The following is a 16,292-nucleotide window of genomic DNA, read 5'->3' on the forward strand; positions in this document are numbered from 1 at the left end:
TTCTTAAGAACACGTCTGCTACAAAGACAAGCACCTTGAATGCTGGTGGGTATGTCTTTCATACATGACCGATGATTGGTATCCAAGGAGTTTAATTTAGTCAAACAGGCTCCAAAAGACACAAACAGTTCAAGTGGCAGACATCCCAAGTGGAGGCTAATCTGATTGTCCTTGGTGCCAGTACATTCAAATCTGTCATGTGTGGCCAGCCTGCAGTCATGTGGCACCAGAGGGGCAGCTGTATCAACAGGGCCCTTGCAGGTCTGCACACGACGTGGCCAGAGACGGAGTTTCAAGTAGGGGAGAAGGAAAGAATGATTAGGGAAAGGAAAAGGAAACCCCCTTGTACAGAAAGGAATTGCTAGCAGGCCTGTGTAGGGAGGCAAATCCTATAGTCAGGGCTGCGTTCTTGGAAAGCTGCGTGCCCGCTGCTGTTGTGTGATCGCCACTGCTAGTTATTTGCTCGTCAGCTGGGCGTGCTCTGAGGCCCTTCCAGCAGGTGGTATAATCTGACACTTTGACCAGGATAGCTCCACCCGGACACAGATTGCCACAATGTCCTTGGGATACAGCGTCTGTTCTGTTGCAGGGATAAAAATGCCACATGATAAAAAGACATTTTCTGAGTTTGTGGCATTGTGTGTCCTTTGGGTGACAGACGTACCCAGGAGGAACAGTCAGCCTGGTTCAGGCCCTTGCTCCACATTAACCATCTGTGGAGATCGCTTTACATCTTTGGGCTGTGGTTTCCTCAGCTGAAAAATGACCATTTTAGCTCCCCTATTGCCTTCTGCCTGCAACCTTCTCTGAGTTGCTGGGGACACACAGTGAAGAACCACAGGCTGTATGTAGGTAAAGCAGGCAACACAGAACCTGGCCCAGAGCAAGGGGTGTTGATATTCAAGATAGTAATAATCTTTGGCCACTGGGGCAAGTGGCCCAGCAAATCCCTCCCACTAGACCCTGCCCAGTCTGCTTCCCTTACAAAGCCCTGTCTTACCCAGCCAGCCCGCCAACCTGCAGAACCCAGGTGGACACCCTTCCCTGTTTGCCTCCCTGTGAGCCCTTCTTTGAGTCTCCTTCTCCCTTCTGTAATCAGCTAAGCCAACTCCTTCTTTACTGCAGTGAAAAACGACTGGGAACAACTTGCTGTATCAGGTATGCAAGGTGTTCTCGCTTCCAAAAGGTTAAGGCAGTTGGCGTTAACTCTTGACTGGGCTGATTTCAGGCAAAGTGGATAGGACTCCAGGGAGAAGTGGCAGGGATGGGAAAGGCCGCAGGGCTCATGGCGCTCCCCACTTTGGGCTGAGCTCTTGACTCACCTTTCACAGCGCCCTGACCTCTGGTGTGGAAACTGGCACAGCTGATTCCATGTCACGTGTCACAGGGCAGGTTACAAATAGCACGGGGATTAGCAAACCCATCCCAAAACGCCCAGTTCAAGGGCAGAGAAAGTGAGCAGCTTAAGTCCGGCAAATCATTAGCGACTGAGAACCAGGAAGGGGGTTCGATGGCAACGCGGGACTGCGATAACCGTGAAGACCATACGTGGGAGTCTCGGAGCTAGGACCGGATGCCTGTACGCTTCGGGCATGGACGACCCTTGTCTCACACGCTAATGGAGCGCACGTTTCTGTGACCTGGTGTCTCTATAACCTCTTCGTCGGGGAGCTCGCGGCGAGGGGCTAGCCCCAGTGACCCCAGCCAAGGTCTCTGGACAGGCAGGAGGGCCACAGGTCCCCGGGTGCACCCGTCCCAGAGGGCGCGGCGGTGGGAACGCGGGGACCCCTGCCTGGGCGGCGGCCACACCGAAGAGGGGGGCAGGCGCTGCCCTTTCTTCCCCAACCCCAGCCCAAATTCTGGGCTCTCGGCCCGGAAGGGAACCGGCTCCCTTCACGCCGCCCGGACCTCGACCGTCGCCTCGCGAGCTGGGACAGCCAGGAGAATCCCAACTTGCCGCCCCGTGCCCGCAGGGCCACGGGCCAAGGAGGAGGAGGAGGAGGCGGAGGGGGGGTCATTTTCCCGGATTCCTCGCGCTCACGGTCACGGACGCGGAAGCCGCCCGGTCCGCCGCCCCGCGCTCTCCACCCCGGAGCCGGGCGCGCCTCTGGACCCCGAAGGGCAGCACCCGGCGCCGGCCAGCTCCCGCCAGTCCGCCCTGCCCTGCCCGCGCCGGCGACGCCGCCTCCGTAAACACCGCGCGGCCCGCCCTCTGCGCCGGGACACACAGGTGGGAGTGTGCGGTGCGGCCCGCCGCCCGGGAGGCCGCGGGTGGAGACGGGCGCCGCGCTGCCCGCCGACTGCCGGCGCAGACAGCGCCCTCGCAGGACGGAGCCTCAGGTAAGCGCTCCCGGCCCCGCGCTCCTCTGCACCCCGGGAGCCCGCGCTCTGTGGCCGCGGGGCGGGCACTGAGCTTTGGGGGCCAGGCTGGGAGCGAGGAGCGGCGCAGCGCGGAGGAGCCGCACTGCACCTGCGTCCGCGGGGGCCGCGCGCCGAGCCCTGCGGGCTGGTGTTGCGCTCCGGCTCTCTAAACCCACCAGGCTCTTTCCCGTAAAGGACTTGTGCCTCTCTGCGTCAGTACCCAAACACAGAGAGCTTTGGACGTGGTGACATGCTGCTGATTTGGAAATGTCCTTTGGGAAACAGCGTTGGGGAGGTGAATTTGGCTTTGGGGAAATGAAATGTAGGTTGGTATTTGGAAAAGGTTTAATCTCCTATTAGCGCAGATGTCTCTGAGTCAGTTTGTGAGCGCATCTATGGGGCGGGGAGGGGAGAGAGAACGAACTACCCACATACTATTTTGGATGGGGGATTAACACCTATGCCAGGTGCTTAGTCCACTCGTCCATGGAAAGGAAGCTACAAATCCAGTTTTAGGCTTTACTAGTATTGGGGAATTTGCCTTAAGGCAGTTGAAGCCTTGTGACTCACGACAAAGTCCAGGTCTCAATCCAAGGGACAATGAATTGATAGGACTTTGTGGCAGAGAGTCACCCCTCAGTCATATCTTCAGACCAGCAAAAGATATTACAGGACTCGGAATTTTTTTTTAATTAGTGCAATACTTTAAATGTTTGTTTCCACTTAATTACATCTTCATAAATATAGTTTGTCCAAGTTTAACACGGAAGCTTGTTTCCCACCTCTATTTCCTTCTTTCTCCAACTTCCTTCTGATTGTATCTTACTTTTTCCTGGAAAAGCACTTCCTAGCATAAGACCAGTTGTTTCCTTTCTTTACGTAACCTGACCCTACTTGGACATGATTTGGGTTTGTCAAGATGGCCTTGGCTTTAGCGACTCAATCTTGAGCTCCTTCACGTGACCATGGATGCAACTGGCACAAAAGATTTTAAAAGTTTTCTTTCCTGGAGCAAGTGAAAATGTTCTTTACACTTGGGTTGTCTTTTTGAGTGCCCCAACTTGAAGGGTCCTGGAAAAATATTCCATTCATTAGAGTAAGACAAGATAACTGGATAATAAAGTCAGGGTGTGTAAGGTAGACAATTCTTTACCCACTGCTCGGGATACATTTAATATATGAGAGCCTTGAAGTACCGGGCTTGGGTGGTCTTATGGAAGGTGCTTTGCCACTTGATTTCATGTATACTCTTCTTTCAGAGTCAAGTTCTATTGCTGTTTAGTGTTTTGTGACTGGTGATTTTATCGGCTGCTTATTTTTAACTGGGTCTCAACCTTTTTGTGTAAGTGGGTGGCACCACGGAAGAGGGTGAGCAAGAGGCCACCTGCCCACCTGAGGGACAAGGTGCTACCAGACCCCCCTGGGTTATCCCAGAACCAAGCAGCCAGGCCACCAGATTTCAGAGCAGCCCCAATGTGTGCCTGTTTGAGAACTCAAGAGTCACATTTTGACAGAATTAACTTAAAATCCACCAAACTCACTGTGTTCCTGAACCGCCTTCCCATTCAGTTGAAACTTGGGTCTCCCATAGATGTAGCCTTAGGATAAAGCAGGGAATGGAAAGTCGCTGCGGTCTAAAATAGGAAATGGAAAGTTAGGTACTGAACGAAAATTTACCGACTTGGAAATACTCATAGCAGCTGTGATGAAATATGGGCTGTTTGTAAATCAGAAACAATCCCTGTGGTTCTTCCTTCACTCACCATTGTTTTTATGTTTTGGGTTTTGGGTTTTTTTGGCCTGGGGAAGTGAGTCTGTTAAGGCTCATAACAGGAAAAGCCACACCCATTTACTTTTGTTGCATGGGTTTTGATTTTTCAAGATACTCTTAGGTGCATGGTAATTGCATTTGCCCTTCTTGCATATCTTTATAAAATTACGTGTTCAGGAGTTTCTGAATGCCAGTTCCTCTGACTCATGAACCAGGTCATTGTGCTACCGTGTATCAGTTGCACAAAGTTCTGTTCCCTGTGATTTCATCCTAGTGTGATCTGGGAAAAAGAACAGGGCGGGTCAGGAATACCTGCGCGCACTTTAATTTGGTGTTTGGTTATGTCTGCAGAGTTGTTGAAACCATTGAAGGGAAGGAACACATCCCACCCACCTCGGGGAAGTGGCCTCTTCTGGCCATGTCTCCCGCAGCTGCTGCCGAGCCAGATGGGGTCCAGGGAGACAGGCGTGTCACCAAGCTCATTTTCTTCCTTTTTGTCATCGGTGCTATCCTGCTGTGTGTGGGAGTCCTGCTCTCCATCTTTGGGTTCCAGGCATGCCAATACGAAACCCTCCCAGACTGTAGCATGGTGCTGAAGATCTCCGGGCCCGCGTGTGCCGTGATTGGGCTGGGGGCTGTGGTCCTGGCCCGCTCCCGGGCACGACTTCAGCGAAGTGAGGAGCGCCTGCGAGGCAACCGGGGGGCCTCCGACCGAGCCTTCCTCTGTGGGGAGAGCCGCCAGTTTGTCCAGTGTCTCATCTTTGGGTTTCTGTTCCTGACGAGTGGTATGCTCATCAGCGTACTGGGCATTTGGGTCCCCGGGTGTGGCTCAGACTGGGTGCAGGAACCGCTGAATGAGACAGACACTGCTGACTCAGAGCCCCAGATCTGTGGATTCCTGTCCCTGCAGATCTTGGGACCCTTGATTGTGCTTGTGGGATTGTGTTTCTTCGTGGTTGCCCATGTTAAGAAGAGAAACAACTCGAATGTGGGCCAGGATGCTTCTGAAAGTGAAGAGAGACAGACCCAGAACATGGAGCCCGTCCAGGTCACTGTAGGTGGGTGGCTGTCCTTCCTGTTCTTGTTCATATCACCATAGCTGTAGCATCAAGGCTTCACTGAGCTGCTCCGGGTCTGGCCTAGATTCTCTTTCTCCTTCTCTCTCTTTGTCCCTGTCCCTGTGTGTGCGTCTCTCTCTCACACACAGAGACATACACACATACACGCACGCAGATGCACACAGACACAGTTCTGCTGCTGTACTTATCCCCAGCAGCAGATGATGAGTCATCTCCTCCCAGCCATTCCTTATTATCTAGCAAAAGCATTGGGACATTAACTTGTGACCTTGACTAAGGTCACAGAGCAAATAAAGAGGAAAGTGAGAGGATCCTTGAGGAAAGCCTGGGAGCCTTCTAAAACCCCAGGTACCCGCCAAGTGACCCTGTTTCCCCTGTTATTCTCACACCAAACACTTAGGGCACTTCTGGTTGTTGGAAATGTGGGTTCTCATCCCTGACTGGCTGTCTTTGGAAGTCCTGAACCTCTCCTGGCCTTACTTTATGTATTTATAAAATGGGCACTGCATTTCTAAGATTCCTGACAGCACTAATATCTAGGGTTCTGAATCTGTCACAAGTCCATCGGTCTTCCATGTTCTGAGGGAGTCTTCTGTACTGTTTTCTGCATCATTCTTCATTTTCTGTAATTTCATCCTTGGCTTCAGGGTCGGAGCAAGGTTTGGAAGCAGTGGCACAGACAAAGATGAAACATGACAGCACCTGTCGCTTCTTTCCTCCATGGAGTGCCTACAGAGTGTCCCTTCGGGTCCCCAGGGATCTGCAGAAGAGCTGGATCACCATTTCCCAGAGTCAGGTCCCCACAGAACCATACCAGTAGCTTTGGCCTCACGTTCACACAGACAAAACACCCCCACCACTGCTCATTTTTGCAAATCACTGTTTTATTTCAGTCTCCCACTCTGAAGCCACAGCCTTAACATGTAAAAGGCTGGGCGGGCAAAGAGGATTACAGAGCAGAAACCATGGAAGGAACAGGGAAGGAAGGTGGCGAGTGAGATGTTTCTCGCGGGTGGGGCTGTCTGTCGAGCTGGCGGTACTCACTGTGGGGATTCCCTGGGCTGTGGACTTTGCATGGTATTGGCCTCAGAAAGGAAGGGCAGATAGATTTACAGACGATCCTTGTGTTCAGCCAGGGTTGAAGCTCCCAACTTCCTTATTTGTGCGTTTATATAATTACGGTGACAACATCGATATCAGTTATATGTTAATAATAGCAAACAAATATATAGGGCTTATTCTTGGGCCAAATACCCATCTAGGTGTATTTTAGCGTGTACTCGTCAAGGGCCTGTTGTGTGAAATTCATTCACACCTACAACAATCCACTGGGGCAGATGCTCTTAGTGTCTCCATGTTAAAGATAAAGAAACCAAGGCTCAGGGATCCCAAGTAATTTGCCCAACGTCACAAACTAGCAAGCGGCAGAGCCAGGACCCTAACGGAGGCGGTGGGCCGGCGTATGCTTGGCCCTTGCATAGCGCCCTCCCCAGGCACTTGCTGTAATTCTGTTTCTGCAGGCGTCATCCTTCACCAGGTGTCCCGGGTTGTTGTTACATGACGAAAGGCCTCACCCAATATTATAGACGTTCTTAGTTCTTTCAGGGAACACGGTGGGGTCCAAGTAAATACTCTCATGAGACACTCACGGCCTTCCACTTAGTTGGGAGCATTTCAAGGTGTGCCCTTTGGGTTTACCATCCGGGAGTTTTGGGGCCCAGCTTTCTTCCTGGTGGTTGGAATGGGGGGCGGCAGGGAGCAGGGCTTGTGCTGGAGTGACTCCTGGGCGGTTCTGTCCTGATGTTGGCACTGCATAGTTTCAAATCTTTTCCACATAACCGTGTAAGTCCTATCAAACCTGTGAAAATCTGGCACCTTGTCTTTCTCTCCTTTGGTATTATGGAATAGGGTTTACGTTTTTAGAAATCGTGCCTTTCAGCACGGTTGTTAAGACTCCAGGCGTTGTCTGTCAATGGTCAGTTCTGCCTTGTGAGGGAAATTGGGGTGATAAGAGGCAGTCCTTGGCTAAGTGCCAGAATGCAGCTCTTCCCAGAATGGAAGACAGAAGAGAGAAACCAAGATGCATGATATCTGCATTGTGGGCACACCTAGTGCTGGACCCTGGATGCACAAGCTGGTGTGTGGTCAACTCACAGAGGACATCAAGTCTTTCAGGACATAGTGGAAGGGAAACCCCAGGGGCATGGGACTTTCCGGGGAGAGCAGGAGGGCTAGGAGCTGACCTGGCAGAGGGGTGGCTAAGCCTCAGAGATAACTGGAGACTCTGAGTACTTCCTTGTCTGTGTTTGATAGGTGATCAGCCTGCTTTAGAGGCTTGTTTCCAGATCCTTTGTCCTACAATGTATAATTAAAGTGAACATTCAACCTACCTTCCTCTGACCTACGAAGACCTTCTGAAAAAATTCAATGAGAATCCCAAGACAACCACTATGCTTTTTCCAGCTTCGGTTAGCGATGTATATTAAAAGCTTGAACCGCCATCTCCTTGCAGAAGGAGAGATGGAGTTAATGCATTTTCTGCAGGGCTAAGTTACCTCTGGGGAGGTGGAGAGTGGAACCACTGGCCAGACTGCCAGTGGGGAATGTTTCTTCAGACATGCACATAGGTGCCACTTGCTGGTGGTTGTGAAGAAAGTCCCTTTGAGGATGTGTTACAGTTGAGAGAGCTTGCTCCGTGCTCAGCACCGTTTTAACCCCGCGCGCAAATCCAGTCCTCCTACCTGTCCTCTGAGGCAGGTACAGTTACAGCCTGCCCTTTACAGATGTGGTGGCTGAGGGAGGCCTAGAGAGGGCACGTAACTTGTTCAGGGCCACACTTGGTGGGAACTGGCAAGTGGAACCCCGGTAACTCTAGAGAACCCTGCAGCTACCTAGGTGAGCATCAGCTCTGCTACCAGTACAAACCGTCTCCTCCCTGCAGGGAAGTAAAGTCCTCTTTCCTTTTTCATTCTTCCTGAGCTGTCATTTGGTGCTGCCAGCTTATCAGAGGCCACCCTCAGACCTCATTTCTAGAAGGTTCTGGGCAACTCATCTGGTACATTTTGTGTTGGAATCAAATTAGAGCTTGCATCTGGTCCCCAGTTCTCCTCGCCCAAACACAGGGATGTCTTCTGGAGCGAACAGTACCAACAGAAATGCAACAAAACAAAACAAAACAAAAAAAACCCTAGCTTTTCTTTGAGTTTGACTTTCTTTTGTAAAGCTTGGAAGAAACATTGGTAGATAAAAAAAACTCTTCACGTGCATAAACCACAACTATGGAAATAGGGATGATGGGCTGTATTGTGGCTGTACTGTCATTTGTTCAGAGGTTGAAACTGCATTTGAGGAGTGGAGGCACTTTATCCAACAGCTAACTTTTGAAGAATTAAAATTGTAAGTAGAAAACGAGAAAAGCTTTGTAGCAGCAGACATCCCAGGGGAGGTAAGGAACATTGTTAGCAAATGCTTCACAGAAATGCTTTAGCTCAGACTTGCTATGAAATGTAGGCCCACTATTTTTTTTTTCATGTGGCAAGATAGACAACATACAATTTACCAGTTTAATCATTTTAAAGTGTAGAGTGGTATTAAGTACATTCACCATGTTGTACAGCCACCACCATGATCAATTCCCGGAAGTTTTTCATTATCCTGAACAGAAACCCTGCCTGCATTAAACACTAAGTCCAGTCGCCCTAGCCTCCAGCCCCTGGCAACCTCCACTCTCCGTCTCTGTGAGTTGGATAGGCTCACTTTTAAATTCTGGTGTTTTGACCTTTTCTATAGATGGGCCAAATATATAATTAATTTCTTTAGCTGTTGCTCATTTGCTTGCATTTAGTACTCATCTATCGTCAGTGAAATGTTGTGTTTCCTTAGGTGATGCCGTGATCATATTCCCACCTCCTCCACCACCTTACTTTCCTGAGTCTTCAGTTTCTGCAGCTACTCGGAGTCCTGGGGCTGACGGTTGGCTCCCAAATGAAAGTCCACCTTCATATTACAGTATTTTTAACTATAGGTAAGACTTCCCGTTTGAACGTCAAGAGTAGGAAAGTTTAACCTTTTCAGGCCTGTGTCTACGTTCAGGCCAAATCAGCTTCAAGGCTATGGTAGAGGTGTAGCCATCCAAGTATGAGTATCTTTTTGGCTGACATTGTGCCAGAATCGTTGCCTTAATATTCCTAGTACTTTTCAGGAAACTTTGGGCGGCACACGAGTTAAAAATTATAAAAGTGGTTATGCCGGGTTCACATGAAGCCTTCTCCAGGCATCTTTATGTGGTCCTAGCAGGGCTGACCCTCAAAATGCTGCACAAACCCATCAGCCGTCCCGAGCGCTGGAGCAGAACTCAGGAGGCCCCTGCTAAGTTAGGCGTTGCTGCTTTAGACTGTGGGAGGGGTGAGGGTCCCCGGGGACCTCCAGCAGGTACAGAGCATTTCAGTATCTAATGGAGATACTCGAGTGGCCGGCTGAAATCAACCTGCACCCTGACTTGACCACGCCAGGCTTCTCCCCTCAATATTAAGTTGTTCCCTGGGCCTCAGAGCCTTCTCAGATTGACCGAAGAGAAATACGAGATCCCCATCCCCATCCCCCATGCTTTCCACATACCACAAATTTGGAGGCGTACCTGGGGTCAGATTAAACAGTGTAAATATAAGTGTTTTTCCTTGAGGCAGAGGGATGCCATTGAAGGCTGTGGAGTCACGGCCACAGGGTCCGAGCAGTGGTTAGCACAGCTCGTGATGGGGAAAGGCTGGGGGTGACCAGACCGGAGAGGAAGCCTTCTCTCATGGACAGGCTGAACATGGGGCTGGGGCTGGGGTGGTCAGAAAGGGAGGAGTGTGTGAGGATGTCTGCTGTGGAGGACGACAGGGATGAAGAGCGGAGATGATGATGTCAAGGGTGAGTGACAGGGACAGGGAATGTCCCTGACTGAGGAAGACAGAGACGGGGCCTGTGTAAGTGGGAGAAGATGGTGAGCTGGCTTGCAGTAGAGGGAGAGCGAGGTGTGGGCCTTTGAGCTAGACCGGATGGGCCAGGTCTTGGGAGAGAGATGGGGTACTGGAGATGAAATGGCAAAGAGGCTGCTGAAACCAAGAGGGCAAGGCGACAGAGGCCTGTGGAGAATCCACGGGCGGGGAAGGCATGAAAGGAAGGAGTTCTGGGAAGTGTCAGGGATGAGCAGGGCTGGAAAAGGCTCTGCACCTTCCCACATGGGAAACCAGGGTGTAGGACGTGAAGGTAGGATCACTGGAAAATCTCACAGGGCAAAGCAGGCCTCAGTGAAAAGTGGCTTTTGAGACACTTAAGACACGTGCATTTTTGAAAGCATTGAGAAGCAGGACATGAGAGATGTCACGAGTGTGCTAGGGATGGGGGCTGCCATACCTGGTCATTCATGTTTCATGGCACGTGTTCTTGTACCTCAAACCGGGTGATGAGCTGGAGATCTGACCAGGGATGAATGCAGGAGTTCCCCTGTGTGGGTGAAAGGGAGGTTAGGTTCTGGACATTTGTAGAATTCTCTTAGTGAATTTTTATATTCTTTTCTCCAATGATGAACTTCCCAGAGCCCTAAAATAAATGTCTATTTCTACGGCTACTAAAAACTACTCCTACGGCTGTTGCTATGCCAGAGTCTGCCTTTTCTTACATTACCTCAGGTCATTCTCATAGTTACTTAGAAGGTAGGCACTGTCATCATCCCCATTTTACAGATGAGGAAACTGAGGCTTAGAGAGGTTAAGTAACTTGCCTGAGATCAGACAGCTAGAAAGCAGCAGAGTGGAAATTCAGATGCAGGTCTGCCCTTTGCTAGACCCCACTCCATTAACCAGTACGTCTTCCTGCCTTCCTTCAAGTTTTTGGCTTAATGATTTAATTTTCTCTTTGCATAAGTTTGTCTGCCTTCCATTAGCCGTCTCAGAAGATGAAGTAGCAGAGAAGAGTAACTGTGTGTGTGCATGTTCTCTTCGGAAGGCAGCTATGTGTTTGTACTCTACGTCTTTTCAATGACAAGGGGAATGACAACAGGAGTGAGACAGTCTTAAAGTAACCATGAGCTCTAAGGACAGGAAGGGGTAAGAAATCAAAACATATCTATGCAGAATAGAATATGGAAGAAATTACTCTGGAGACCCTTGCAAATGTTTCCAACTGCATCTAATTAAACATGTGAAAAGAACCTGGTAGTTAAGGCATGTGACTGAGTCCCTCTGCTCCCTTTCATGTTCTCTCTCCTTCTTCATAGGATCCCAACTCCTGAGGGCCAAGGTGCAGCCTCTGAGAGAGACTGTGAATCTATATATACTATTTCTGGGACTGCTTCATCCTCTGAGACCTCACACACTCCCTGTCTCTCATCCGAATTGCCTCCCAGATATGAAGAAAAAGAAGCTGCTGCCCCCACATCCTTGTCTCCATCTTCTGAGCCTTCCCCACCGTGAGCCATGGACTCTAGTTCAATTTTTTATAGAATCAATCACTATTTAATTTGTTTTTCTAATAAAAAATACAATAGAATCGGCTATGTCCTGACTTCCTGGTGTAGTATCAACATCAATAACAAACCTTCCAGATTAAGCTGTCAATGCTTCAGACCACAGGAGGGGGAGCGTGCCTCTGGCTGGGAATCTAAGATGCTTCTCTCATTGAGGCCTCCTACTCTGGGAGGTGGGTGGGATCGTTCGCATTGGTGGATGAAAAAGCAGAGGCTCAGAAAGGCTCATTAACTTATTCAAGGTCACATTGCTTCTAAATGGTGAGGTTGGGCTTTGAACCCATCTAGCTAGTTTCTGAAAGCCAGGTGCATATCTCTACCCTGTGCTGTCAAAGGCCAACCAAAAGTACTGGTTAATGTTTAGCTTGGCCCATTGGGTTTCCAATGTTCATTGCTTCTGGGGCAGAGAAACCAGATTACTTTCCTCATTTCTTTATTATTTCTTGCACCTCTTCTTCCCTTTCTTCTCCCTCTCCTCCTTCTTCCTCCTTTCCCTATTCCTTTTTTCTTTTTTTTCTTTTTTTCATTCTGAAAGAAGGTAGTTAGGGTAACTAGGTAATTTTCACTGGGGCAGTTACCAGCATACTGATATCCTAAAGCCTTCTTATAGTGATGTGACATTTTTGGAGAAGAAATTTCTTGGGGCACTTTGGTAACTAGATTTCCCCTGGAGAGGTTCATGAGGGATGAGTCTTTCTGTACTATAAGGTGCCCGACTGTCTGGACCACCAACTTTTATTCTTATAAAGCTATTGCTGAACAAAAGCGTTTGTATAGTTGGGTGCAATAATATTTATTTACTTCTAGATATAAACCTTAAAAAATAATCACTAAGTATTATCAGTTCTACCCAGGAAAAACTGATTTTTAGAATCTAAAGTCTGTAGGAAAAAAAATAAAGTCTGTAGGGAAAAAAATAAATTCTATAGGAACTTAGCATTTTTGTTAACAAAATTTGATGTAGCAAAAATGAACTTTTTAGGCCTTTTACCACAAGCTATCATCCCCATCAAAATCAGTATTATCCAGCATTTAAGTGCCTGAAAGCAGAATTTAAAGGCGTTAATGCTCCAATAGTTTAACTGAAGTAATGACTGATTTCATGGGAATTGCCACTGCAATAAATCAGGAGTAACAGTCTGTACCAGAAGGACTGATCTATTTCTAAACTGGACATCTATTAGACTGAACTGCTCTTAAAATTCTGCTTTTTTTTTTCCTGGAAGGTTCATTATTCACATTTTCGTATTAGAACAAAGGGTAGATTATCACCCCTTCCTTCTGTTATTTGCTTAAAATGATTAAGCTGAAACTTCTAGGTAGAATTAAACACTTACGAATTCTCCTATATAATCAAGAGCATTTTTAATGGCTCAAAGCTAGGGTTTGTAACTGTTCATTTTACTTTTATATGCTAGTAAACTTAAATGGTAGTTGTTAGCAATGCTTAGGCATAAGCTGGACCTTCTGGTTGGGGAAGTCTGCCTTACCTCCATCAGTCTCCGCAGTGTTCAGCCAAGTGGGAACAGACGAAGCCACGACAATCAAAGGGGTCCCCAAGCGTGAGATGTTTATTGCAGAACTGAATCGTGGGCAGCTGAGCTGGGACGAATCATTTAGTCATACGAAGATGCATTCTTTGCCTATCAAGGTTCTGGCAAAGGATGATAGCTCCTGAAAACCCATCTGGTGGTCTGCCACTTATTTTCTTTATATGTGTTAACTTTTTTTTGATGTGAAATTAATCGTATAAGATTAACCATTTTAAGGTGAACGATTCAGTGGCATTCGTTAAATTCACGACGTGGTACAGCCACCACCTCTATCAAATTCCAAAATATTTTCATCACCCCGAATAAAACCCCATACCTAGTAAGTAGTCACTCCCCACTCCCTCCCCCCTCCCTACCTCCTGGCAACCACCGATCTGCTTCTGTCTCTGCAGATTTACCTTTTCTGGGTATTTCACATAAGTCACATGATACGATATGGGAACTTTTGTGTCTGCCTTTCATTTAGCATGCTGTCTTAGAGATTCATCGACGTTGTAATGTGTATCAGTACTTCATTCCTTTCTGGAGCTGAATAATATTCCACGTATGTATGTGCCATGGTGTATTCACGATGGGCATTTGGGTTGTGTCAGCCTTCTGGCTGTAGTGAGACACGTGGTTTTTTTAAAGCAGCTATTTTTTTTTAAATAATACAATTTAATACTCAAGCTGCTGAAGAATTTAGGAAAAGAAAAAGATCCAGTGACCTCAGAGTGTCTCTAGAGGCTAGTTCATCATCATCACATCAGACTTTTTGACTAAAACCCCCCTGTAACTCACAGAGACTTGAGGCCGTCTCCTTCCTCTGTGCCCTGCAGGCTGTAGCCCTGGCACCAAGGACACAGAGGGCACATAACCGTTCCCATGTCTGTCTCTTCTACTCGACTGTGAGCTCACTGAGAGCAGGCCATGTCAGATGTTTCTTATGATTTCCAGAGTCTGCTCCTAAGAAGGCCCTCAGGGAGAAGCAGGAAGGAATCCAGCCCTCCCTCCAATCATTTCCATCTGTGGGGCAGGTGAAAGATCTCAAGAGAAGGGAAAGCTCTTTCTACCAGCAGCCTCTTACCCCAAGTTCCAGCTGCTTACCAGTCACACCCTTTGTATCAATTATACTCTCTGCAGCTTTAGCAACTGCACTATTCAAACATTCACTGCCAACTTTGTTCATTCTCCTGGAGTTCAGAGCCCGCTTCTGTTTGGTGGTACCAAAGGCTTCAATGCAAGAATCCATCTTTTCTCTAAAAGATTTGGTGTGACTCTCTAGTGTCGATTCACTCTGAACTGATTCATCGGAAAACAGCAGCTGCATATTGAACAATTCAGCATCATATACTTCCATTTGGCCAGAGATCTTGTTCAAAATTCCCACAAAGTACCTGCAGAGAGTGTTGCATTTCAGGGCTCCAGTCCCAAATAGTTAATAGTGTAGCTATTAACATTCATGTACAAGTATTTGTTGGAGTACCTGTTTTCAACTCTTATGGGTACATACCTAGAAACGGAATTGCTGGATCATACGTGAACTTTAAGTTTTTGAGGAACTGAACACTGTTTTCTGCAGAGGCTCCACCTTTTTATATCCCCACCAGACCTGTACAAAAGTTCAATTCTTCCACATCCTCACCACCACTTATTTTCTGTTATTATTATTGTCACCTGAGTACAAAGTGGTATCTCATTATGGTTTTGATTTCAATTTCCCTAACGACTGATAATGTTGAGCATCTTTTCATGTATTGTTTTGAATACCAAACGTTATCAGGAGCATAAGAAATCTTACTCCAGATTTTCCTCCTGTGGCATTGGGAGGTATGAAAATAGTGATGAGGTCGGCAACTTCAGGTGGAACTTCCCACGCCAGGTACTACCATGCTGCCTCTACACTATGAAAACCCCTTCTTGTGATATCTTTGTCCTCCCCTGGAGATCAGTTAAGTGGACTAACCCAATCAACAAATTCTAATGAAACTGAAGGGACAAGGTAAGGTCCCTTTGGCATTTCTATGAGCTATGGAGGAATGGGCAGGCCAATGAACAGTTTTCAGAGGATGAAAGCTGAGGGGGAAGGTAAGTATGTGTTCATCCAATTTCCATCTGAAAAGTTGGAGTGGGGTGAGGAGAAGGGCATTTAAAGTTGGCCTCTTTAACACTATCCCTATCAAATTACCCATGACATTTTTCACAGAACTAGAACATATAATCCTAAAATTCATATGGAACCATAAAAGACCCAGAATTGCCAAAGCAATCCTGAAGAAAAAGAACAAAGCAGGATGCATAACCCTCCCAGGTTCCAGACAATACTACAAAGCTACAGTAATCAAAACAGTATGGTATTGGCACAAAGAAAGACATATGGATCAATGGAACAGAATAGAGAGCCCAGAAATAAACCCATACACCTAAGGTCAATTAATCCTCTACAAAGGAGGCAAGATTATACAATGGAAAAAAGATAGTCTCTTCAGTAATGGTGTTGGGAAAGCTGGATAGCTGCCTGTAAATCAATGAAGTTAGAACACTCCCTCACGCCATACACAAAAATAAACTCAAAATGGCTTAAAGACTTAAACATAAGACATGACACCATAAAACTCCTAGAAGAAAACATAGGCAAAACACAGTCTGACATAAATCATAGCAATGTTTTCTTAGGTCAGTCTCCCAAGGAAATAGAAATAAAAACAAAAATAAACAAATGGGACCTAATCAAACTTACAAGCTTTTGCACAGCAAAGGAAACCATAAACAAAATGAAAACACAACCTGAAGAATGGGAGAAAATATTTGCAAACGATGAGACCAACAAGGGCTTAATTTCCAAAATATACAAACAGCTCATACAACTCAACAACAAAAAAACAAACAACCCAACCCAAAAATGGGCAGAACACCTAAATAGACATTTCTCCAAAGAAGAAATACAGATGGCCAGTAGGCACATGAAAAGATGCTCAACATTGCTAATTATTAGAGAAATGCAAATCAAAACTACAATGAGGTACCTCTTCTCACCAGTC

At 47.4% G+C, this 16,292-nt stretch overlaps 1 protein-coding gene across 1 annotated transcript; it reads left to right on the forward strand.

Annotated features, from left to right (window-relative positions):
- The first annotated feature begins 2,264 nt into the window (after positions 1–2,264).
- On the forward strand, positions 2,265–11,674 carry TMEM171 (transmembrane protein 171). Its single transcript, XM_082652535.1, has 4 exons — positions 2,265–2,340; positions 4,484–5,190; positions 9,094–9,235; positions 11,471–11,674. The coding sequence occupies exons 2-4, from the start codon at positions 4,551–4,553 to the stop codon at positions 11,664–11,666; spliced, it is 978 nt and encodes a 325-aa protein (XP_082508661.1). The 5' UTR covers positions 2,265–2,340; positions 4,484–4,550; the 3' UTR covers positions 11,667–11,674.
- Positions 11,675–16,292: the final 4,618 nt, after the last annotated feature.

This window comes from Grampus griseus (assembly GCF_964374135.1).
Source record: "Grampus griseus genome assembly, chromosome: 3".
In the NCBI taxonomy this organism is placed as follows: Eukaryota; Metazoa; Chordata; class Mammalia; order Artiodactyla; family Delphinidae; genus Grampus; species Grampus griseus.